At 52.4% G+C, this 26,438-nt stretch overlaps 1 protein-coding gene across 11 annotated transcripts in view; it reads right to left on the reverse strand.

Annotated features, from left to right (window-relative positions):
• TNS1 (tensin 1) overlaps window positions 1–26,438 on the reverse strand; it is a 215,614-nt gene that overhangs the window by 27,723 nt on the left and 161,453 nt on the right. For 7 of the 11 annotated variants that reach the window (XM_090283637.1, XM_090283629.1, XM_090283577.1 and 4 more), the window contains 4 exons: window positions 15,577–17,181; window positions 9,392–9,475; window positions 4,136–4,332; window positions 3,112–3,187 (listed from right to left, as the gene is read on the reverse strand). In XM_090283637.1, the coding sequence (XP_090139763.1) occupies window positions 3,112–3,187; window positions 4,136–4,332; window positions 9,392–9,475; window positions 15,577–17,181 (1,962 nt within the window). The remainder of the gene's footprint in view (window positions 1–3,111; window positions 3,188–4,135; window positions 4,333–9,391; window positions 9,476–15,576; window positions 17,182–26,438) is intronic. The other 4 variants (XM_090283613.1, XM_090283595.1, XM_090283605.1 and 1 more) reach the window with 1 other exon arrangement.

The following is a 26,438-nucleotide window of genomic DNA, read 5'->3' on the forward strand; positions in this document are numbered from 1 at the left end:
TGAGAAAATCCTTTAGTTTCTTCACTACAGTCCCTGTACATGCCATGCTTTACAACATTCACGCAGGGGTCTTTTTGTCTCTCTCTGATTTTCTTCTCTATTATTCCCTCTCCCTTCTTCCTCTCCCCCTCCACCCAACACATACAGTCTTTCTAAAGCAGGCACTCAGAAGGACCGAGAGGAGAAAAAAGAAAATGGGGCATCCAGAGGGCACATCCTGTAAAGGGCAGATGCAGAAGAAGGGAGCACCCGCGGAATCAGGCCCACCCTGAGAGCCCCGACCAGCCTGCAGCCAAAGGTTTCATCCCTTGCAAACCCCAGCAAGAGAGAATTTCTCAGCATGGGGCTTTCGATACCCCGCAAACCTCAGTGTTCTAGAAAAGGAAGAAGCTCAGTCTCCACAATCCTTGGGCAAGAGAACCAACCCCCTACAAAAACCACAGGTCCCTCCCAAGCCACCTGTCCAGGTTAGAAGTGTCACGTAACACATAAGGTCAGAAAGGGCTGTCACGCTTTGTCCCACCAGCCAAGGAAGAGGCCAAACTCTGAACTGATCCACAGGGAGATTGTTATGCCCAGTCACGAGATTTCTCAATGGCAGCTGCCACATATCCTAACACAGCTCCAAGGAGAAGTACAAAAAATGAGCTCTGTGTCTCCTATCGCGGCCATCAGGAGCCTGCAGGGGCCTTGGGCTCTGAGGACACGTAGCCAAACAGATCCACCAGAGCCCGAGGCTGTCTGCCCCACACCAACAGCCTCAACAGACTAGCTGTGACCCTCAGTTGTCCAGGACCCCGACACAGCTGCTCTGGGACCCTCCCTGGCCCTAACTCCCTTCCCCAAAAGACAGTGAGACCTACAGGAAACTAACTAAAAATACAACCTCTCAATGCAAGTAACCTATATCACTTATTTGTGTATGCAGGTGTGTACGTAGGTGTCTGTGAGAATAGTGAGACATCACAAGGGTCCAGTGGGTAGCCCACTCCTGCATACCCACCTCACTGTCCTTAGATGCCCAACAGACAAATACAGCAGAGGGGACAGCCATCTACAAACACATATCCAGGCACCAGGTAGGTCTAGGTCTGTCTCTCCCTCTCCATTTATACACACACACACACACACACACACACACACACAGAAATCTTGCAATGAGCACTTATTAAGCACTTTTTAATGTCTGTCACACAAATGAATTTCAATGTAATTAATTATGGAAGAATGAGCCCAGCTTCAGAGGCCACGGCCCATGGAATGACCACAAAGGCTCTACAGCCCCCAAGTGTGGGAGGTTTCTCTTGGTTCCCCTCACACATTTCCAGCTCCCTATTTGCTCTTGCCCCCAGTTCCCAGGATCTGTCCCTTCTCTGAGGCCAACGAGTGGGTGGCCCTAAAGCCAGACAAGGCTTTTGCTTCCGGGAGAATTCCTCACATTTCTCCGCCTCTGTCCTCTCTCCCAGCCCTGTGCATGGATGAAACCTCTGACTTATTTTCCCCCCATCTCCCAGGGCACTCAGGGCTGAGCAAGGAAAGAAAGAGAAGAATGGGAGCAGGAACAAGCAGCAAAAGCCAACCCAAGCTCAGCCTACATGGCTTCTGTCCCAAACAGGGTGACAGCCAACATCTTGGCTGTTCGGACCGACAGGGAATCAGAGTAGGTGTGAAGGTGAAGGATAAGACTAGGGAGAGAGATTCCATGGAGTCGTAAAAGGCCACAGAGCTATCTCTTGAGCAGATTTTCCGGGGCTTGCATTATCCAGTGTGGTAGCCACCAGCCACACAGGGCTACTGAGAACCTGCAATGTGGCCATTCCTAACTAAGAGCCGTAACACACATGGATGTCAAAGATTTGGTGTGATATAAGAACACAAAATATCTCAATATATTGTTACATGTTGAAATTATATTTTAGATCTTTGGGGTTAAATAAAACCTATTATTACAATTAGTCTCCCCAATTTTATTCCACATTTTTTAAAAAACTGAAAAATATCTCATTAATATTTTTATATTGACTAACTTATTGAAATAATATTTTGGATATTTTGGGTTAAATTAAAAAAGGATCATTAAATTTAATTTCTCCAGTTTCCTGTTATTTTTTTTAATGTGGCTATTAAAAGTTTTGAATAACACACATAGCTCATGTTATATTTCCATTGGACACCACAGCTCTAGAGAGAGCCATGGCTTCCAGTCACATCAGCCTCCTGCATGCCCAACATGGCAGCCAATCCAAAGGCTGGGTTCCAGTGCCACATTCTGCCTTCCCCAGAACAGCCAGCTCCCAGGAGAATGCACAGCCAGCTCCAGTTCTCCTCCTCACACTCCTCCCCTCTCACTGGGGCAAATGCATAGATAGTCTGGGCCTGGCCCAGCCAACCCAATCCCAGAGCAGCACCAGTCTCTCCCTCCTCTGCCGACCCAGGTCTCTCATAGAGACCCTGAGTCCTCCGCCACCTGATATTGGCCCTTCACGGCTTCTCCAAGCTCCTCTGCATGTCTCTTCTACCATAAGAAGGAACACTGTCCCACTCCTGTGCTCATCTGGGTCTTCTCGTTGGGTGGAAATACCTATGCCTCTCCAGTAAGTGTATTAGGGGTACAGACTAAATGCTCCTGCCTGAAGGCCAAGGGTGGGTGACATGGGGACTGTCAACCTGAGCATGCTGGGCCTTTCTTTCCTTGACAGAAACTAAAGGAGGTGTCTGGATGCATCAGAAGCAAGTCAAGGAGTGTCTCAGAGACACACAAGCAAGTCACCAAGAGTCACTTTAGGGTAGAAGGTGTTTTGTACACAGGATGCAAAGGCTCTGAACAACTAGGAAAACTCCACACCACGGGAGCCCAGGGACCCCACAGTCACTCAGTGGGATCCTTAGACTTTGCTGCTGCATCCTTAGATTTGGGGGTGTGGACAACAGAGGAGAAGTGGAGGGTGGAAGGCAAAGTGAAATGAGCCATAGGATAACTACAGACAGACTGTGGCTCTGCCCAACTTTGCCACCACCTCCCACCCCAAACCCGGGGTGCTTACACAGGCAGGGGTTTGAGAAAGGGGCCTGAGGGACCCAAGGAAGACAGGCTTAGAGGGGAGCTCTTACCCCCACTGGGCAGCGGGCTAGTCGGAGACGTTCCTTCCATCTCCTCGAAGGCCTCCTTGTAGCTGTGCAGATGGGGCTGCAAGAGGAAAAGGGGGCACACTGATGCCATGATTTTGAGAAGAAGGCATTTCCCACTAACCAGCCCACAAAGCCTCTCACCGGCCTGACCACCCACCCCTGCCCAGGTGAACACAGAGGTCAGAGGCAAATGCTGCCCATTCATGGCCCCAGCAACTCCTTGTAGCCAAGAGAATGGAAAGTAGCTATTTTGCAAGGCCATTTGTAAGGCATAGGCAGCATTCAGGAGCACCTGCCTTGGAAATGGTTTCAGAACAGGGCCAAAGACAAGGGCCCAGGGCCAGGGGACTCAGGTCCTGGCAGCAGACAGAGGAGAAAAGATGTCCAAAAGTCATTCGTGTCAAGAATGACTCGGCCTGGGTTTTGTGGGACATGGACTACCCACATCAGAATGTTCTGGAGTGCATGTTTAGAATGCAGATTCCTGGGCCCATCCCAGAGCTAACATGCTGGAATCTCTGGAGGTGGATTTGGGAATCTACGTTTTAACAAACTCCCGGTGATTGTTATGCATGCTGAAGTTTAAGACCTACTGCCTCAAACCACTGAAATGTCTCAGAAATGCAAATATTTTTGGCACTGAAATTAGACCTTCGGAGAAAATCTTACATCTAGAAAAGGCTCAAAAATGCTTTGTCAGACTATATATCCAGTTTGAAGTTTACAGACCGTGGCCCCCTATGTCATACCCAGGATCCTTACCACCCTGCTCAGGGGCACTTTTTAGGAGTCAAGAAGGGAACTCAATCTCAATGTTAATGGCAGATGTGAGGACATAAAAGCAACTCAGGGAAGGAAATGAGCTCCACATTCCACATGCCAAAGCCCTAGGTGAGGATGCAGAGAGGAAAAATTACAGGGTTTACAGACAGGTCAGTGCCACCCAGTTGCATTCAGATAGGCTCTGCTACCTTCTGTGGCCCCAGAATGTGGCCCGGGGACTCACCTCTTTGGGACGCCCTCCAGGATTGAGAGCGATGGTGAGAGCCAGCTCTGGGGACACGCACTGGACAGGGGAGCGAACCCCGGGGCTCCGGGGAGATGAGGGTTCTGGAGACTGGTTCTCGTACTGTCCATCACTGGCCGCCCGCCTCCGGAGAGGGGCGGGGGGCTCTGCAGGCTGCTTCTCCCGAGCCTGCACCCCTGGGAGGAATGGCAGGGCAGTGAGCATATGGCCCGACAAAGGATCCATTGGGCCTAATTCCCCCAGAGAAGACAGTGCAAGCTCAGGGGCCATGCTGGAGCTGGGCCTGTCTCCCCTCTGCACCTCCCCGGGCCGCCCTCTGCCCACACTCTGGGTTTCTCTGCAGGGTGGGGGACCTGCTGAGGTTGGGCTAGCCTTCCTACTCTGCACAGGGTTGGGGCCCAGAGCACAAAGGACTGATACAAGAAACAGATGTCAACTCCTTCCAAGGCCTGGAGGCAGAGGGCCAGAGCTTCCAGGCAAATGACGGAAGGTGGAGGGAGGAGAGACAGTCTCCAAGGCGACTGATCAACCAACGAGCAACATCAGGCCCGTGGGGAAGGACTTTTGGAAAGAGCGAATCATGCATCATCTTGCAAATGGTGCTCCCAAGAAGGAACAAAGAAATGACTAAGTTTTGTTATAAAGTCCCCAGCCCCAACTGGCCCCTGCAATATAGCTGCCCTTCTCTGGGGTTCCCCCACTTTATCCAGTGCACCTCTGAAACCTCTTACCAACTTCCCTTACGCCAGCCCTTAGCAACCCACTCCTTTTCTTGCCCCAAAGATGGTCCAGCTTCCCACCCTGCCCCTCCCAGCAGAACAGCAGGCAAAGTGCTGGAATCATGTGTTCCATCTGCTTTTCTGTACTTCCTTCCATTCCACAGGCCTGGGGATGTTGTTAACCCCACCCTCCTTCCTTCCCACATTTCTTCCCACAGCTGGGCTGAGGCACGGAACCCGCTGCCTCGCTGAGCTGGCTCCAGAATCCTAGAAAACTTACCCCCAGGGTCCCAGAGGCCAAGACCCAGCTTGAGGGCAGGCTCCTAGTCCTAATTATCTTGTACCAGGGGATTCTCAGCCCTGCCTTCACCACCACCCAAGAGCCGGTCCGGTGAGGGAATATGCTAGGACTTACCAAAGGTCACGTGGGACTGATACCCTGGTCACACCAGCCTCATGCCAACACACTTGGGAACACTGTCCCATGGCACACATGCACAGACACATACACATACACGCATATGTACACACACATATTCTGCTGGCCCCCAGGAAGGTGCCAGTACCTCCAAGCACAAATCGCCCTCATTCAGACGGTCCCAAGAGAGATCTGCACACCACCAGCGGCCTCCCAGCTCCCGTCCGGCACAGTCACCAGGGCTGCCATGAGAAGCACATGCCGGGAAACCTTCCTACTTGTCATGAATAGTAGGTTACCGGCTGCCAAGTCTAGGGACAGGCACACACACATGCGCGCGCATGCACACACACACACACACACACACACTCCAAGACATGCGCTCATAGTCTCCCATAATTAGAGGCCCCATCTGGAGGTCTGGAGAGCAGCCGGATGAGCATGCACCTTTACAAATGCAGAAGGTACCCAGCGGTGTTTCAAGTCTCCACTTGGAGCTATTTATTAACAGGCAGCCTGCCTGCCATCTCAGCTGAGAGAAAGGAGCCCAAATGGGGACTGTAAACCAGACTCACAAACAGTTTTACTTAAAGCAAATAAGCTCCTCGCTTTGAAGTACCCTGATGTTCAGAACAGAAAGTTGGGAGTCGCATCGTCCTTGCCAGGGGCCACATGAAAGTAGGGGTGCGTCTCTGAAAAGTCTTGAGCAGCGCACAGGGACCCTAGCACAAGCCCAGGCCCCAAGCCCTCAGAGAAGTGGCCTGCACCTCCCACCATGCCTGTGGGCGCCCCTGCCCTCAGTCACACGTCTCCCTCCCCCACCACGCCCCCTTCCCCTCAGCCCTCCTGGGCAGCTTGGTCCACAATTACTGCTGGTTTCATTCCTGGCAAAAACATTAGAGAAAAACAGGCATAGCCATTGATTTTCTAATAATAATTGTGACAAAGGAGGCCCATTCGGGAAAGGCTCTTGGGGTTTGGAACTAAGTTCAGCCCCAAGGTTAATAGAAATGCATTAGGGCTGGTTTTGAGTTCCGGCTGGCTCAGCCCCACAGCCTCTTCCTGGCAGACCCCTGTGTCTTGGTGAGGGGTGGCCAGTTTCCCTGCATGGGATCTGATGTCTACCCTTGAAAGGGGGTCTGTTTCTACTTGAGGCCCTGAATCTCGCAGAGGGACAAAGCGCATTCTCCCCGGTGTGTGCAGAACACCCTCCACACTCAGCGCCGCAGATGGCTGCCATGCCTGGAGGTGGGGCTGGCTGGGCTGCGAGAGGGACTTCCCAACTTCGGAGGACACCTGAGAGCTGTCTCACCTCTTCAAGTCTCTCCATGGCCACCAGACCGACACATGGGAGCAGGCTCTGTTCAGAGGCAGGGGGAGTGCCAGAATGACCTCCAAAGAGCTGGGGCGCTACAGGGGAGCCTCCAGTCTGCAGAAGGGGGAAGACCCCGCATTCCACTCCCATGGGACAGCCCCTCCCCCGCAGAGCGCCCATGGCACCAGTGACCAGCCAGGGCCTCTCACATTCTTTGAACACAGTGTCTCACTGTTGTCCCCCTTGGCAGGCCCAGATCTGCCCCTCAGAGCTTGGAGAGCCATGTTCCCTCTCTCTTGTCTTTCCCTACGGGAGGGGAGATGAAGCAGGGCGGAGGGGAGAGAAGAGAGCCCCATTGTTCCTCAGCCAAGCCGGGCAGGCTGGACACAGGCTGACAGCCAGTGTCAGGGAGAGAACACCCCTCCCTCACGTCCTGGAGACAGACCGATAATGAAAATAAGCCTACTCCCCACACTGCCCTCCTCCCCTCCACCACACTGGACCCCAGGCCTTCCTCGGCCTCTCGCCCACACTCTGTCCCAGAGCCACTGTCCCTATGTGCTGCACTCCCTACATGCACACAGGCACCACACACATATATGCGTGCACACATATGTGCACACACAGCCTTCACCCAACGGAAACAGCAGGAGGCCAGTGTCACCCTCAGAAGCTCTGTAGTCAGCCCCTCCCCCAGCACAGCCAGAGGAAGCTCATGAAGAAGAGGGACAGGCGGTGGAGGGACTCTGGGGGGCCTTCCCAGCAAAGCTGGTAAGTAGCCCAGCAGCATGGGGGGGGGGGTGCCCCACGGCAATCAAGTGTCCTTTAGAATAACATGCTCTGTCGTCCTCTGAGAGCCGCTCACACACCGCGGGCACTGGGCTGTCCCCACCGCCTACAGGATGGCGGTCACCTCAGCCCAGGGTCCCTACACAAGCCGCCAGACCTGAAGAACAGGTTGCCGGAACAGCCCCATTTCCCCAGGGTCCTCACGCTGCTCCCCAGACAGTGTTGTGTTTGGGGGAGCAACTGGCTCCAAGGCTCCCCCCTAAAGCAGGCTGGACCTGAGGCACTAAATCCACATCATCTAACACACTCACACACACTCACCCACACTCACCCACACTCACACATACTTGCTCACACAGTCTCACACACACACACTCACATATACCCATACACACCCAACACACACACACACGCACACACACACACACTACAGTTCTGGGGGCTGCAGCCCTAACACCACCAATACACACACACAGCCCCGACCATCCCTGGGTTCCGTGGAAAAACGCCACGGTGTCAGGCTCCATCACAGGCCTCCTCTACAGCCCCAGCCTGGCCGTTTCCACCCCACAGACCCAGCTCTTCCTTCCAGCCTTCCAATTTCCAGAAGCCTGAATTCCTCAGCTCCAGGTGGTAGGGCAGGTGTCCGACGGCATGCCTGGGGCTCCGAAAGTGAGGGGATCCGGGAGGCCACCTGCTGGGCCAGGGCACCAGAAAGCCACACGGCGATCACACTAGCAGCCCCAGGGCAAGCCATGCCAGCTCCCCTCAGGACAGGCCCACCACCCCAGAACTGCCCCCAAACCCCAGGCCCAGTTGAACACTGCACTCCCCACCACTGGGCCGAGAAAAAGATGGAAGGAGAGGAGAGGAGGCAAACAGGGGCATTCTGCTAGAGCCATCTCCCCATTATCCATGGACTGGGAGAAGGAGGGTCCAGGAAATACCAGATATTGCCATTGGGGGTCAACTGCTTCACCGTCCACTAATAAGCCTTTTCCTAAAACTGATCATGGCATGGGGCAAGCCTGAGCCCCATCTTCTCCCTGACCTGCACCTCCAGGCTCCAAGGAGCAAGGAAAAGATCAGGAGACTTGGTCCCTAGGTCTATAAACCTAGGGACCCATTTGTCCAAGAGACCAGGGTAGATGCAGTGAACTACATTACCCTCCAATAGAGCAACGTGGTCCTTGATGAAGGGTCCACCATGGTGGGCCACATCAGGCCACCATGGAAAATACATGGCAGGGCTATGATCCCTCCATTTTTTGCATTGGGAAATGGAGCTCTGAGTAATGAAGAGACTTGCTCAGAGTCACAGAGGTGGTCACAGTAAGACCCAGGATGGTATCCAGGGCTTCTGACTCTCGGCCATGGGTCTAGGGATCAGAGATTCAGAAAGAGGTCACGGAGGCTCTATTCCCAGGAGGTGCTGTCCTCAAGGGTGGCCAAAGCAGCAGGAGCTGGTGCACCATTCTTTGCCTTGTGCCTAGTGACCTATGCATAGCACAGCCTGGCTCCCGCTGAGGTCCTGGCCCGCCACCCCAGGTGGTCTGGCCAGGGTGGCCGGAAAGCTGAGCAGTCCTGATCCCTCGCTGACCACCCTCACTGCAAACGCCTGTGTGTCCACGGGGAATCTGAAAGTTAGTCTGGTTACCCTGACCCTGTTCCTAGCAGGTAAGGCCAAGGCTAGAAGCATCAGGCCTGTGTCCATGCAGAAGTGGGATCACTCACTCATGCAGAAGGAGGGAGGAGGGAGAAGTGGGAAAGGAGAAGGAAGGCAGGCACTAAGTAAAGGAAAGACGGGCTAAAGAATATGAGAAAGATGAGAAGAAGAGAACAGAAGAGTGAGGAGGAAATGGCAAAATAAGGAGAGAGGAAGAAAGTAGACAAAAGTTGAGAAGAAACAGCATATGAAGAAGGAGGGGGAGAGAGATACTAAAAGCTGAGGGCCAAGGAGTTATTAAGGAGGGAAGGAAAGGAGAGGAACCAACCAGAGAGGGAGGGAGATCGGAGCCGGTGGAGAGGAGGGTGCCGGTAGATGCTTTGCCCAATGCCCTGCAGTCTGGCATTGTACGCTGCCCACACCACCCAGGGGGAGCCGGCAGGGAGGGGAGGCAAGCAGGAAGGGAAGGGATGACACCAGGCAAGGAAGGCACCACACCCATGGCACAGGGGACAGAAGAACATGGGACACATGAAAAACGCAATGGACGAGCCATTAAACAAGACAAAACAAAACAAAACAAAGAGAAAATCAAGATTAGTTGGTATGCCGTCGAGTCGGGGATCTGGCCACACACTGGAGGGAGGCGGGGAGGCTGTCAGACAAGAAGAGAGGGTGGGTCCAGGTTCTTGTTTCTCCAAAGGCTGGAGAGACCTCCCACTGTCCAGCAGAACACCATGTCCCTCTAATTTCTAACCCCAGGGTGGAACTGGGAGATTCTAGTCCTGTTGCCCAAAATGTCACCTGCCCCTCACCATCAGCATGGCCCCATCTTGGGTCCTCTCTCCTCTCAGGATCACCTGGCTCTCTCTGGCTTCAGCTGTGAACCCGCCCGTCTGAGCCCAAGAGGCATGCGCCCTAGCATCCAAGCCTCGCTCAGCCCTCTGCTCTTCCATCACACCTACCATCGAAATCCTCTTCTGTGGGAGCCACCTGTACTTCTGCTCCTGCCCAAAGCTGCTGAGCAACACTGAAAAGTCCTTAAAATGAGTGCCTAGAAGCACCATAAGGACCTGCTGTCATCCTTTACTCACCCTCGCTGACTTCCAAGTCACCTTCCCACACAGGGGTCTCGCAGTGACCAATATCACCTTGTCTGGCTTCCTGGGAACCATGCACTTTGAGCTTCCCTCCACATTTCACAAGCGGCTTCATCCCAGTGTCTCTGCTGGTTCGTCCTGGGAGGCTCCAGGACGCACACCTGGGACCTCTCCTCTGCGTGTGCTCACGTGACATCCACACAGACTACTGTCACCTTTCTAAGCTCTGTCCTCTCCTCCCTGAAACTCCTGACTCCTATGTCCCAGCATCTTGGATGTTTCGTGGTCATCTCAAATACAACGTGGTCAAAATCTCACTTTTGATATCCCCTCTAAGCAAGCTCCTCCTACATTGGTACCCATCCCAGTAAAAAGCAGCTCCATCTGTTAGGTGCTCAGGTCAAAAACCATGACTTTTCTTCCTCTCATACCCCATTTCTGGTCTGTATAAATCTTGATGGTTCCACCTTCAAAATATGTCTACAATCTGAGTACTTCTCCCATCACCATAGATACCAACTGGATCAATATCAACAGCCTCCTAACTGGCCTTCCTCTTTCTATCCTGGCCACACTGATCCTTTTAGAACAAGTTAGATGAGGTCACTCTTTGGCCCAAATCCTTCCAAACGCTCTCACCACACTGAGTCAAAGCCAAAGTTTTTGCAATCACCCACAAGGCCCATGCAAGCTGGCCCCCATTACCATTACCTCTCTGACTTTGTGTCCCCCTAACCACCCTCTACAGATATACTCCTGCCTCAGGGCCTTTGCACTTGCTGTTCCACCTGGTACATTCCCTCACTGCTCAGAGAAGCTGTCCCTGCCCATCCTATGTAAAGTGCAAGCACCCACCAACCCTCTACCCCTCACTGGCACTTCACTGCTTTCTCCCTATGACACTTATCACCCATCTGACTTATTATATATGTATTTGCTTATATATTTATTGTCCAACTGTACCATGAAGGCAAAGATTTTTAATTCTTTGTCTACCACCATTTTTCCAGAGCCTAGATTAGCACATAGCACAGCATAGGGGCTCATATCAAACTAAAGATTGAATGGGCCTTGATCTCATCTCTTATTGCCATGATAAAATGTAAAAACAGGGTTCTCAATTCAAGTTCCCAAACCTTAGCACCAGTATCTCCCTGTATCTGTATCTATCCTTTATTATTTCCTGAAGAGGTAGCTCACCTCACCTCCTGATTGAGCCTAAATTATCCACCTGGACTCCTAAACCTGTCCCCTTTTACTGTCTTAGAGTCCTTATTTTATCAATTTCATTCTCTCTCTTAAATCTTTTCCTTCTCCCTCTACCCTCCATATTCAACCTCTCTTCTCTAAAAACATTTTTAGGATTCCTATATTTCTAAAATAAAGTTCTCAATATCTTGCTGACCTCTTCAGTTACCACCTTCTCTCCTTTTATCACGAAACCACTCAAAAGAGTAGTTGACATGCTGTCTGCACTCCCTCTCCACTCACTCCTCAATCCCTTAGTCTGGCTCCTATCGCCAGCGCTCTACTGAAACTATGCCTTTGAAAATCACTGGGGCCACCTAACTGCCAAGCCCAATGCCTTGTTCTCAACCTTCCTCCTCATGACCTCTCCACAGTGACACTGCTGGCCCCCTCACTCCTCCTCCTCCTGGAAACCCTTTACTATCCTGACTTCTGCGATGACCCACGGTCCCCATCTCCTCTCACCACCCTGAACATCCACTCTCCATCCACTGTACGGTCTCCATTCCCCTGATGGTCATTTTACCCTACCTTTTTCTCTTTCCATGCCTTCTGACATAGAGATACCCACGCCCAAAGCTTTACACATCACCTTTGTGAGGATGGCTCCAAAATCTATAGCTTTTTCTACTCTTTCAAACTCAAATTCTGGATATTCAACTGTCTTCCTTACATATCTACCTGGAGGCTCAAACTCAGCGTATCTAACCCTGAGGTCTCCATCTTACACCAGACTTGCTCTTCCGCCTAACTCCTGGCTTATTCACGGATCCATCATTCTATTTCTGTTCCTGGAGCCTCAGAATCACCTCCGATGTCTCCCTCTCCCTCACCCACTTCATCCAAACAATTTGTGAACTCCCACTAGCAGCACAGCATCCTTAGCACCCATCTCATCTTCTTCCTTTCCATGGTCAGCATCTTCACCCAGTCCCCATACCTAAGCTCTCTAACAAACTCCTAAGTCTCTCCCATTCTGCATCCTTCCTTCCCAGACCCATCAGGTTCATCTTCTTAAACTACATCTCTGATCATGGCATTCTCCTCCTGACCAAAATGCAGCTTCCTACATTGCCGCTATGTAAGATTCAAGCTCCTTAGTCTGGTATTTATGACCAACCAGCGCTAGGGCCTAGGCGACTGTTCTTAACTCTCTCACACAGCCTACAGGCTCTCAATCGACTCTATTCTTCAAACATTTCCTGTGCTCTTCTGTCTTTACTATAAACCCTTTCTCTCCGATGACCCCATTCACTTTCAAAATCCTACCCATTGTCCAAGGCTCTGTTTAAATCCCATACTCAACACAGAGCTTTTCCAATCTCTCTAGCTGATAGTGATATCTCCTTTTTCCTCACTGCCACAGAACTTTCTCCACGCCTCCCTTATTACAAATGACTTCATTTTAAAGTTCCAGTTCCTTTTTCCCCTTACTAAACTCTAGACTCCTTAAGGATAAGATCCACATCTTATTTACAACATGCATTGAAATCTCTACCTCTACAGACATTTGAGATCAGTCCAGTCACAGAATCAGGATCATAAGATAACTTGATTGGACTCACCAACTCTGACTCTTATTTCCTTTTCTTGTCCTATTGCACTGGCTAGGACATCCAATACAATGTTGAATGATAGTGATGATAATGGGTATTCTTATTTTGTCCCTGGCTGTAACAGTAATGTTTCTAATGTTTCACAAGAAAGTATAATATGTGCTACAGGTTTCTGATACCTACCCTTTATTAAGTTAAGAAAACTACCTCTATATTCTCTGAGATCTAGGCTGAAATAAAATGTAAGGAATTATTGGATCAAAGTGGAATGAACCAGGGACATAGTTCTGAGCATGGAGAACAGCCAAGTAGGAAAATGAAGACCTAAGGGAGAAAAGCCAGGAGAAACCAGATCAAGTTCATGGCCACGAAGAGGTTCTCCCTCAGATCTGAGCTTCCTGGGTTACTCATGTTAAAGCTTATGTTCCAGCTTCTTGCAGAAGTCGAATGAGCAGAAAGGAGTGGAACTCGAAGTTTATCATCCCTGGCTCCTAGACTGTTCTGCACTCTGATCCTGCCTATGTGTCTTTATCTACACATGCATTGCAGACATCATAAAGAGGCTACTAAAAAAGTTGTGTAAGCAGGATATGCTGACATAAAAAATACTGTTCATTACAGGGCATGGACCAAAGAGGCATTTTACAGCCCTGGAAACCAAACATAACTGTCCCTTCTATACATCTCATCCCTTCTCCCGACTGAGTCACTCACAGTTGGTGGAGGAGAAGGGAGCAGAGATGTGCCAACATTATCACCCCCTTCCTATGACTTCTTGGCAGCCTATGGGATATAGAGGTTGGTAGTCAAGACCTCAGAAGCTAGTAGGAGTAAAAAGACTGAGCGGAGATGCACTACAGAATAGACATGCTTCCTGAACCATTCAGGTATGCCTTCCTCTTGAGCAAGCTCCAGGAGGGCAATATGGAAGGGTTTTGTAAGGGGAGGAAATTCATCCTGCTCCCCCAGAGAAAAGCCCCCTGGATCCTGCCCTTCATTAAGCTAGAGTGTCACTACCCCAACTTTGTAAAATATTGAGAGGACTCTACTCTCCTTCCTTCAACAAAACCAGGAGGAAAAGCATCCCTGCTGGCAAAGAAGCTGGAGAGTCCTTATCTCAGGGGCCCAGCCATGAGAGAAAGCAGAAGACATTAGCTCCATCTGGACCTCCTCCATGGAGCCTATCTTTCACTCCTAGAGTCATGGAGCTACTGTGTTTTGACTCTCTGGTAAAAGCAATGATGTGCTGCTGGACTAGCTCTCTAGGGGAGGTGAAGCCCTATTCACCAGTTTCCAAGGTGTAGATATTTCCATGATGGCCAATTTCAAATATGGATAGTTGTGCTAGGGACTGTGCTCTGCTCTGAAGTACACAAGTAGGGTGTCCATGCCCCCACCCCCAGTCCTGGACCCAGCCCAATAGCCAGCTGGCCTGACCCAGCTACTTCCCCAAACCCACCATCCATCCCCAGCAAGGGTGTCTCCCTCCCTCCTTGCAGTTAGCATGGTGACTCAGCTTCCTCTAAATTTAGGAAAAGGGGGTGCAGGGCAGTGTCAGCTGCCCAGACTCCTCTTCTCCCCGAACTTTCACCACCCTATCAGCTGAGGAACGGGGCACAAACCCCACTCCCCAGCTCGTCTTTGTTCACCCCTGCCTGGACTTCACCTCTACAACAAAATCAGTCCATAGGCTTTCCCACCCAGTTTGGCCGCCCTCATGAAACAGTCATAGGTTTGGGCCCATAGGAAGGAAGGAAACCCTTCCTGTCCTTCCCCACATGGTCCTGGACAGTCTGCCCTTTCTTGCCTTCATCTCCCCAATAAGCTCTTTCGGTTGCTCCGCTCTCTCTCCTCTCTCCCATCCATGTTTTGATAGGAAATGGAGCTTATTTCTCAGTGCCTGCTTCCCATACAAAGCTGGTCCTACAGCAAGGACTAACAGGACAACTAGACAAGAAAGGGGACCTTGGCCTCCCCCAAAACAAAAATATATCCTGAAAGAACCCACCAGGATTGAACACTCGGAGCCCTCTCAGGCTTTGTTATGCCTCTGGGAAGGCCCTAGAAGGAATCTGAGTCCAGAGAGACCTCCCTCCAGCCTTCTCCATGCCTTTCCCAAGAAACTGAAGGCTAACTACAGAGAGCACTGCAGGCAGCTGCAGAGAGCCTCTCCTCTCTCCTTAAAAGATATGTACTCCAGCATCAAAGTCACTACCTCCAGAAAACTTCCCCTGATTGTACTAGGTGGTAAGCCTTGCTTTCCCCAGACTCTGAGGCTTTGGTCTCCAACTGTGTTGTAGCACACATTGCATTGTGTTAGAATTACCTGTCCCCTCACTAGACTGTAAGCTCCTTGAGGACAGGAACTAAAAGACATTGCTCATTCCATCTCAATGTCTGCGTTGTAGCCTAACAGACAATAAGTGCAGGAAGGAATGGCTAGTGCGTGGGCTCCTGCCAGCCTCTCCTCCAGGCCAACGCTGTGTCTGCTGAGGTATGATGACTATGCCTGCACCTCCCCCAGCAAGACTAACCAAGACCAAAGGGAGAAGATCTGGAGGAAGTAAGGAGGGGCACCCAACACTGATGATCCCTGAGGCTCTTCTTACCTGCTACACGGTGGGCCACCAGCCCCTCCAGGTTCAAGGGCTCCTCCTCTGGAGTTCGGGATGGATCTGAAGTCACCTCCTTTGGTGGGAGCTGAGGCTGAGTGGTGAGGCCAGGGAGAGAGGCCGGGGGCTGCTGAGGCCCTGGAGGGCTGGGGGTGGTTGGAAGGAAGGTGGGCAAGGAGGAGTGAGTGGCTGGGCTCTTTGGATGGTAACTCTGGTTGGGCCCAGTGGGATTTGGCTGATAATCATACGGTGAGTAAGACCTGCCAGGAGGGGCGGACTCCAGGAAGGCTCTTGGGGCCAGCTCAGGGGCTCCCAAGGAATGCCCACTGGGGATGTAGCCAGATCTGGACTGGGTCAGTGGATGGGACTGGTAGGAGGAACAGGAAAGAGGCTGGGAGGAGAGCGGGGAAGCCCCAGGCCAGGCCCCGGGGACACTCTGGGACTTGTGCAGGGGTGTGACAGCTGCCGCAGGCTCCAGATCCAGCATCAGCATGTTGAGGGTTTCAATGGACTGCTCGATCTCCTGCTGGGAGGCTGCCCTGGGGAACTCAGGGAGGCCAGGCATGGGGGTCTCTGCCAATGGCTGGGGGCTGGGCCTGCTGGGCCCAAGACTTTCCAAGTGGACTCTTTCCTGCTGGCGAGGAGGCGGGCGAGGCTGCTGCTGCTGCTTCTGGGGTGGCTGCTGCTGCTGCTGCTGCTGTTGCTGCCAGGAATTGAGGCCCCTCTGCACAGCCTCCCGACTGCTTCCTCCCCGGGCTGGAGCTGGGGGCAGCTGGGACTCAGTTTCCGGAAAGGACTGAGAGCGAAACATACTGCTGGGGTCATGGCCATAGTGGGAGGTGGTCACTGGCTGTGGCCAGGCTGGGTGGGGGCTCTCCCGCTGGTAGCCAGCTAAACCTTCCTGTGCGGAGTAGGAGGGCCGCATCGGGGCTGAGTGGCCGGCATGGGCAGGCACCGCGCGGCTGGCAGACTCGTAGGGGTAGCCCCCGCCATTGACCATAGGTTCCATGGGGTAGGGCTTGTCCAGGCCATTGGTCAGTGGGGACAGGGCCTCTGGGTAGCCTCCCTCACTGGTGTTGGTGATCCCATCCAGGGAGGACAGTGTGCCCATACTGCCCACACTGTGCCCATCCTGGTTGGGCAGCTCATCATCCAGAATGTCTGTCTCCCGCTCAGATGCCAAGGCCCCACCGTTGACATGAACCTGGGCAGGGACAACATGGCGGCCAGAGGAGGGCACCGCAGGGCCGCCTGCCAGGCGGGACCGGAGATGCTGAGTGTGGTACATGGTGCCTGGCTTCTCTCGCTCTAAGCCGAAGCCACTGAGCAGGCGGTCCAGCTCGCGCTTCTCCTCGGGACTCAGAGCAGCCGGGGCACTGGAGGGGCCGGAGGCAGGCTCATCGGTCTTGTCTGTCTTGGTGGACGCTGTGGAGTTGCCTGAGTCACTGCTCACAGACAGGGTGTGTTCCACGTGGTTGGGGGTGGCTGACAGGGCAGGGCGTGTGGCGTTGACGGCCCCGGTGCTGCCGTGCAGGGAGTCCTTCTTCTTCACCTTGGCATACAGGCTCCCGTCCAATGGCCCCTGAGTGTGTCCCACAACCTCTGCAAGAGAAAGAGCAACAGACAGCAGATGTCAGTGGAAGGTGGGGACATCTTCCATCTCCCGAGGAAAGGAGTGAGGGCTTCCAGTCCCTGGATCCCAACGCGTCTTCTCAGTTCCCTGGGATAGAGTTAAGGTGACAGAAAGGTGAAAGGACCAAAGGACCCTTACCCCAGGCTTTTGGGCAGAACCCATCCCAACACCCAGCTTCAGGGCCAGGCAGTAGAGCCCAGGATTGGGCAAGGAGCCCTGGGGGTCAAGACGCCCAGTCCAAGCCCTGCCTCTAGCATCTTGCTAGCTTCCCAAGGACCTGGAAGTTCTGGGGCAAGGTGGTTTTCAGCAGAGCCAGCAGGCCCTGCGTCAAAGGGGACACACTTTCACTCTGACTGCTGGGGCCCATGAAGGTCCCAGAAAGGGACAGGAGCAGGGGAAGCATCTTAGGGATCAAGAACAAAAAGCAGAGGTTTTCATCAAGGAGAGGTGTCCTCTGGGTCATTTTGCCTACAGACAGCTCGGGGGGTGGGGTGGGGGGGGCCGTGAGCAATACTTTCTCTGAAAGGAAAAAGTGAGCGCTGCGTGGCTCGAGGCCAAAGGGCTGACTCAGGACCCAAGAACTCGCCCCGCCCAGAGGAACTCCGTGATTTCACACCCTGCGCCATCAGCAGCCCAACTCCCAGCCCAAGACACACACGTACACAAACACACAAACGCACACACACATGGACAAGCCCCCACAAGCACCTTCCCTCACCCCAAGGTAGGCCCCCAGTTGGCAAGAAAAGAAAGCCCCTCCCAAATGCTGCACAAACCCCAGCCCAGACACCAACAATCTCTCTCTCTCTCTCTCTCTCTCTCTCTCTCTCTCTCTCTCTCTCACACACACACACAAAGAAAACCCAACACAAAGATGTCCAGAGATTCACATGTCAACCATTAATCACCCAAAACAAACACCCAGAATTCACTCATATCAAATGCTCTGGTGCCCCCAGTCAGAAAGCATGCTGTGGATATAAATATGCAAATAATAATAATAATAATAGTAATAATAATAATAATACTTAACATGCAGTCAACACCTATTATTCACCAAACACTTTGCTACACGCTTTACACATACATTGTTTCTAATCCTATGTGTTGGGCAGTGTTATGCCTATTTTAAAGATGGAGAAGCTGAGGTTCCGAGAGGTGAAACCATTTATTTGCAGACACGTAGTACCTGGTAAAGCTGGAGTTTAAAATCAGAATTAACTTAAAACAACTGAAATAAAACTAAACTAAAATCAAAACTACGAAATCAGTACTTCAAAGAGCACATAATTTTTATTATTCCACACTGGCTTTCGTACTTCACACATACACACACATGCAATAGAAAGAACACATAAAAGGCAGCAATACCCCAAAATAAATACTTGAATTGAAAGCCACAAACATTTCAGAAAACACAGACTCCCACCATGCCCAAGGATCAGCCCTTGGGCCAGAAGTGGCAGCCTCTAAAAATAAACACTCATACAGAAACCCATGGCCAAAAACAAGTGATCAGACAACCACAAAACAGGAACATCCTGATCGGCACACACACACACAAACCACAGGCCAACCAAGTGATGTCACCGAGCAAGTGCGACGCAGATATGCCCAACAGGGCACATTGTCCACACACACCCCCAGGGCTGAGTGCTGTGCCCGTTCACTTAACTCTTCAGAACCATCTCTCTGCCCACAGTTTTCCCTGAGGCCTTAGGATCTCAACCAGTTACAGAAATCAAGCCACACTGGCCGGTGTTGCCGCAGACCAGGGTTCATAGGGATGGGCTCGTCTGACTGGGGAAGGAGTTTGGGCAGAGATAGGTCTGAATCTCCAACAGCCTACACCTTGTGCTGGGACCCCCGAAGGTTGCTAAGAGGCCTCTGCAGGCATGGCTGCCTCTCCCAGCTCATCTGTCAGCATCCTTAAAGCGATCAACACCGTCAGATGAGAGAGCCTGCCCCTCGTGCATGTCCCTCCAAAGAACTGAGTGCCTTGCTACACAAAAAGAGACCCCAGCTGGCTTTTTCCAGAGGAGAAAAGTACTAAAGACAGACAGGAGGCTTACATCTACTCAGATTTCTGGGGTGGTTCCCATAAGGATGGGTCCCTCTTACCAATTAGTGGAAATCTGAAGAGCTGTCTCTCCTTCTCACTATACCTGCAACACTGCTGGCCCTGGAGAAGAAGCAGCCCCATTCCTGGGCCTTGGCCCCATTCGGCAAACCACACAATGAGATGCCAGAGTCTTCCTCTGGGCCAGGGATCTCCTCCATGCCCTGCACCCCCAATTCCCCCAAGTCCATGGTCACCTGGTCTGCAAAGTGCGGGGGTGTTCCATGCCTCCACATTTACACTTATGCAGAATGCAATGGGAAGCCCTGGGTGCAAATGTGAGAGCACTACTTCCTTCCAGGGGAAAGCAGACCCAATCCAGCACTTCACTTGGGTGCATAAAAGAAGATCTTTTCACAGGAGAGCTAAGAAAGTACCCCTGAGGCCAGAGGGAGAATTCACACTAATTCCCATTATCTGATATCCTGGCCCTGCTGGCCAGACCCAGCTCCTCATTGATTTTGAAAATGTCAATATGAAACTGATTCTGCCATGTAATTTACCCCCAGATGGGCTACTATTTGCAGCAACAACATCAGGAATGATAAGTGCCATGCCACTAAGTCTTAGTAAGAAAATCGAAGAAGTGTAAATTGTGTAATTAAATCCTGTTTGTTTAATACAAATGGAAAGGTCTATTTCTCTCCTCATAAGAAGGGCCGAGCTAACAGCTCCTGACTGCCCAGGGCTGGCTGAATGCTCCAGGTTGTTCTATAGCCTTCACTGATCGTCTTCCTTTGCATATGAAGGGGAGAAACTAAGGACAGGCCAGTTCCAGGTCTGCCCTGCCCTGTGAGGGCTCTGCTGTGTAACCCTAGCATATTGGCAGGACCTGTGGAGCACCTACCCTTGCTCCTCCCATCAGAGATGAAGGTAAGTGCCCCCTGCCCCCCACACCTTCTCCCCATCCACCATGGCCGCATTAAGAGCTATTTACCAGGACCACAAGAAGCCGGAACACAAGGTTGGTTTCAATCTATCAAGGCAGGAAGGGCAAAAAAGAGAGGCGGGCAGAGCAAGGAGAAAGAGTGAGAAAGAATAGGGGAGGAAGAGTGGGGGCTTGGACGGGGTGAGGGCTCTAAAGCTGAGGGCTACCAGATCTGTCTCAAAGTCCCAACAGCCTCCAGGGGCTGGCCAGTTCGGGTAAAAACCATCACAGATGAGAGGGAGTTGGACACACAGTAGAAGCAGGTAAGGGGATAGAAGGAGGGCCCTGCCTGGTTGGGGCCCTGGGTACTGGCACGAATGACAATGGACTAGGAGAATAAACTGCAGGGGAAGCACAAGTTACAGACAGGCCAGGGTGGCGAGCTCCCAGGCCCCAAGCCCTGGCCAGGATGGACATCCTGCCTCATGGGCAGTCTCCCTGCCCACTTCTCTAGGGAAGTTGAGAAGTCTACCATCTTTTCAAGGTCCCACTTGTCTTCTCTGCATATGTCTCCTGGTTCTTCCCAGTGCTGCTCGGAGCCCTGGGCCCCACCCTCGATGCTGAGTTTGACTGCACCAAGAAGCCCTTATTCCACGGCGGCCGTAGTCCAGATGTGCGAGTCATGCTTTTGGAAAGCGCCGAGGAAAATCCCCAGCTGACTTGGATGGGGACCTGCTCCCCGGGCTCCCTCCAGTAAACTGTGGGGGCGGGGGGTGGGGGAGCGGGGCTAGAAGCACAGCGCAGGCAAGGAAAGCTGCATCGGCCCATACACTTAATGAAGAATGAAAGAAATAAACATGTGTGCTAAGATGATATAGATTTAGGGCACTTTTGATGTTCATAAGAACCTCCTCTGGGGGTTGTTTAAAAATGTAGATTCTGGAGCCTTACCTCCACAGATTCTCACTCATAGGTCTGCGGTAGGGCCAAGAATCAGCATGTTAACGCTCTTTGGGGTTTGGGTGAACACAGTAGTGGGTAACATCTGGCCAGCATTTTGAGCTCTGAGGTTAAGGACCCTTGCTTCTCTTACTAAGGCCAAGTAGGAAGATTTCATTTACTTAGACATCAGGACAAAGGACCCAACCACGAAGAATAAAAGGTGCCAGGCTGGTTGGCTACAAGAAAGATGTCTCCTTTGGCGATGACTCAGTGAGGAGAGATTCCATTCCTGTCCAACAGCAGGTCTGTTTTGAACTGTGACTGATTTATTAAGGTCCCCAGGATGGGACCCTTCGTGATAAAAAGTCCTCTGAGCCCACATCCAGCAGAATAACAATTCATTAAAATACATTACCCAGAGCAGTGATGACCAGCCATCGTGGAGGAAAATCAATGCACTCCAATAGGAAGAGGCTCTGTGCCCACCCCGGACACAGGCATTTGAGGTAGACAGGGGCCCTGGCAGGTTGGGAGGGAATCTAGCTCCTTAAACATGGGACTGGGACATCAAAGGCCATATGTGTCTGGGAGGTAAGTGACCTTTGACAAAGACTGAGGCTTGGCCAAGAGGCAACCAGGAGAGCAAGTTCTGGCCATCTTAACACTTTAGCCACAGACTCTCCCCCAACCCAACCACGGAGGGTGCCGGGCTGGGGCGAGGGCTGGGGCTGTTGAGAGGCAACATGGGAGCCAAAAGATCGGGCTGAGCACCAGGGAGGCCACAGGGATATGCTTCTAGAGAGGAGACAGAGAGGAGGCACCCCCTCCCACCCCACCCCTCAGTCAGACACACCCATCATTCAGAAGGATGACCTCCATCTAAATGGCCAGCTCAGCTTGCTCAGCCACTTAACCATGCAGGGCTTGGCCACACAGAGACTCGAAAGCGTACTTGCAGGTTTGCTGAGTGATAGGATTCAGGAGCTAAGTACCTGGGCCTGGAACATCCTCCTCTCTCCATTTCAACAGCTCTCGTCACCACAAAGTAAAGCCCAACATCCCCCCTCCCCTTTCCCACTGGGCACACCAGACCTTTTATCACCTGACCCTTTCCTGCTATTTGAAGCCTAATCTTCACTGTCTTCAATACACCAAAGACCACCCCGCTCTACTCTTACTACTTATATGTTCTTTCCTACTCTGCGCAACATGCTGTTCCCTCTCTCAAAGGGCCTTCCTCCCCCAGCCACCACAACTCCCAATCTCCCCCTCAGGCTCAGTTTGAACCTTCTGGGAAGGCATCCTTGGCCTACAGCCCTCCAGACTCAGATAAACCTCTTCCGCATTCCCATTGCCCTGTGTGGACGTCTCCTGGAACACCGATCACGTACTGGATGGTCATTGTTGATGTCCATGCTTGCCTTTCCCACTAAGCCAGGTGCTCCTTGAGGAAAGGCCTTTGTTTCTCTCTCTCTCTCCCCAGTGCCTGGTTCCCAGACGGTACCATTCACAACATGGTCTCTGTGAATAGTGCCTTTTGGCGTTCAACGCATAAGCGGCGTGGCTACACAGGAAGGCCCTGCAGAATGCAGTGCCTGGCACACAGTAGGTGTTCCCTAAATGCTTCTTGCATTACACTAAACAGCCCAGAAAGACTTATACAATCCTTTCAACCACTGAGACACTCTTCTCCCACTGACACTCAGAGAAGTGAAAAATCAGGGGTTAAAGGCAGACCACAAGCCTTTCCCAAAAGCAAAGGAGACACTGCAGCCAAAAATATCATAAGAGAGGGGTACTCTACACAGTAGGTGGCAACACAGACTGGGCACAGTAGGGGGTCCTGATAAACTGGCTGAGCCAGAGCCTACCCCATGGCAGCCCCCAACAGAATTCCCAGCCACACGCCACTCTGGTAGACATTAACTCTCTTACACGAAAGACCTTTCAGGATAGCTAATGAAAGCCTAGACTAATTCTCTAAAAAACAAGCACAAACACAATTCTTGGCACCTAACTTCAGGGGGGTAATGGACAGCCCAGAATGAACCTTAAATTAAGATGTACACATTTAAAAGACAACATGTTGCTTCTAGGGATCCCTCTCTGTCATCCCAGACTTCTGTGAAGAACGTCAGGCTCCATCTGAGAGAAATGAAAGAACATGCAGGAAGAAAAACCTTCTAGCTGGAGGAGCTCATGAAGGGGTCCAACCCAGAGCAACCCCCTGGTTTAACTGGCCCAGTGGTGGTGCATGTGAGGAGGAGGTGAGGATGGAGATGGTGTGGGGGGAACCTCAGCCCTATGGCTCAAGTTTGACCTGGGCTCCTCCTGAGACACCCTGGCAATGGCAGCAGAGATCTCTGTGTCCCAGTCCTGGCTACCACCCGTGCCAACCTCCCTACTCCATAGCCAGGTGGGGATCGAGGTAGCCCTTTCTACATCACATCTTGCAGAGAGTTCTGAAACTTCTCTAAATGGGAATGGGCTTCCTCAGGGGTGCTGAAGATCAGCAGAATTGGGGGTTGAAGAGAAGTCTCTGAAAGAGAACTGAGGAGTCATAGCCTCTGCTGAGCAAAGAGGGCAGAGGACAGGTGCAGCCCGAAGAACTTGGTTCACATCGGGAGGTGTCAACAGATTCCACACTGACAAGCATGGGCCTCGGGCCCTATGGGTGGGGACAGATGGGTCCAGGCTTGGCAAATAGACACCTGTCTTTCTTGATGCTTAACACCACTCAGAGAGAACCCACTGTGTTTTCAGACAGTGGACAGAGGTACAAGATTCTTCTCAGGGCTGCTGTCAATGTTTCCATATGTGGCTCTGTCCCTCGTACAAGTGACCTCACCAGTGTCACCCACAAACCTGGTTTTGTGGGCCCAGGGAGGGTGGGTGACAAGTGCTCCACCCCTGGCCAGCTCTGCCATTCTGCCAAGAAAGAAAGGTGGCATGAGGCCCAACATCCAAATGAAGCCCAGTCTGAATTTCAGCCCGTGGGCTTTGAACATGGAGAAAGTCAGCATTGAAATCGAAATGGAAACTAGTGCCCCTCCCACTGACACCTCCGGGCCCTCTGGGCAACTGAACTAAGATCTGAGAGGGACTGGGAAGTCAGGGGAGCCAAGAGAGCTTTTAAAAAGCCATGGGATTTTTAGAGCCGAAGGGTCTTAAGGAGTCAGTTCCTCCACTGCCCACCCATCATGTTACAGAAGGGTAGTGAAGTTCAGGGGGGTCGTCCAAAGTCACCTGACACAAAGGTACAAAAGGACTTGTCTTCTTGCCTACAAATTCAGTGCTCTCCCCTTAATGGCCTTCAAGGTGAAGGTGGCTGGAGGAGCCTCCTGCGGGGGGGGGGGGGGGGGGGGGGCCAGGCTGGGGACTCTCCAACTATATGGCTGCAGACCAAGATCCTCACAATATAACATATGGGGTTTCTGTCAAGCGTAGGTGATGGATGTGTCCCCAGGCTCCTCCTCAGGAAGGACCCACAGTACTTTGCACAGATACCATCTTACTTGAATTTCTCCAGAGAAAAGGAGTAGGAGCAGAAAACCTGATCGTGACCTTTATTTCAGACCCATGGGACCAGGGCCTGAAGGGTGAGTGACCGGTCCAGGTCACACGACTACCCATGACCTTGCAGGGCCAGCCTCCCAGCCCTCAGCTCCCACACCGGGCACTATAACCAGAGCCTGACACCCCCACTCCCCGCCTCGGCCTATCCGGGCACCAGATATCATAGACACACTCAGGACAGTAAAAATAGCTCCAAGCCCACAACAACTGAAGTCCATCCCTGCCAGGCCAGGGCACCCGCCTGGACACTCAGAAATCCCTGGCCAGGGGACAGCCAAGCCCTCGTGAGCTGTGCCAAAGTTGGGAGAAAGCCATGAATGGGAGCCCACAGGAGGCCGGCAGGGGAATGGTCAGTCCAGGGGGCGCCACAAAGCTCTCAATCTACAGAAGGAGAGGGGTTGTCCTGAATAAACATCCCGCTGGGGGCATTTCAGGGGTATCCGTGCCTCCGCCACGTTCCCTCTGCCCACCCCATTCTCATCCACCATGAACGATTACCCCAAAAGGATAAGGCTACTCAAGCACACTTCCCCCCAACAACTCAGCCACCGCTCAGACCTGAGTTGGCAGCTCTTACATGTCCAAGGGCAGCAAATTCTGGAGGCAGGGGCGGCCAGGTCCACTACATCCACCTCCAGGGGCAGTGCAGAGGGTCACAGCCCTGCACAGCCTCACGCCTTTCCCCAGTCCATGGCAAATCCAGGACCGAGGGCACAGAAAGCCCCGCCACCCTCTCCCCAGATCCAGCTGAGAGCCACACAAGGACACACACAGACAAAACAGCCACCCAACAGACACTTACCCTCTGGACAGAGAGGGAGAAAGGGGAGGGGAAAGAACCGCTCTGATTTGATCTCCGTTCCTTGTGCCTCAAGTTTCAAATAATTCCTACATGGCTGCAGCTCCAGCTCAGTCTGTGTCCTACTCAGGCTCACTGGGACTGTCAGTGGTGGGAGGAGCCTGCCTGCCCGGGTACACACACCACTCCCTCCTTCTAGCTGGAGAGCTTGCTCTCTCTCTCTCCCTCCCTCTCTCTCTCTCTCTCTCCCTCTCTCCCCCTCCCAGCTCTGCCTCACTCTGGCTTGTAGGAAGCCAGTGGGATAAAACTCTGTCTGTAATTTCAGCCAGCTGGGTCCCCAGGGCTTCACTTATCATCCTGTAGCTATGCAGCTCTTGAATGACATCACAGTGGCTTCCCAAACGCTCCACATGGAGTGCGAAGTGGCCACTCCGCCCCAGCCCCAGCCCCAGCCCCAGCCCAGCTGCAGCCCCAGCTCAACCCAGTTCCAACCCCAACTCAGTCCTAACCCAGCGACAGCCCCGGCCCAGCAACAGCCTCAGACCAGCCCCAGCCCCAGCCCAGACCAGCCCAGCCCAGCCCCAGTCCCAAGCCCATCACAGCCCCGGTACCCAGAGAAGTGGGAAGAGAAAACTGGGAGCAAAGTGGCAGGGAGGCAAGGGAGAGAGAGTGAAGGGCAAGAGTCCCTATGAGGGTACTGAGATTTATTTCCCCAAATTTTTCCATTTTTTTTTTCCACTCTCAGCAAATGAAAGGCAGAACAGATGACAACAATTTTCCAGCTGCTGAACAATAAGGTGGAAATTTTTTTTTCCTCCCCCCCTTTCCCTCCGCAGGGCAGAGTCTAAGAGCCAGGACACTTCCTTGGCTTATGAAAGGGGCAAGGGGGCGGGGCACAAAGGCTCTATACTTCCCAGAGGTG

The sequence above is a fragment of the Furipterus horrens genome, unplaced genomic scaffold (assembly GCF_987537825.1).
Source record: "Furipterus horrens unplaced genomic scaffold, mFurHor1.1.pri manual_scaffold_1, whole genome shotgun sequence".
In the NCBI taxonomy this organism is placed as follows: domain Eukaryota; kingdom Metazoa; phylum Chordata; class Mammalia; order Chiroptera; family Furipteridae; genus Furipterus; species Furipterus horrens.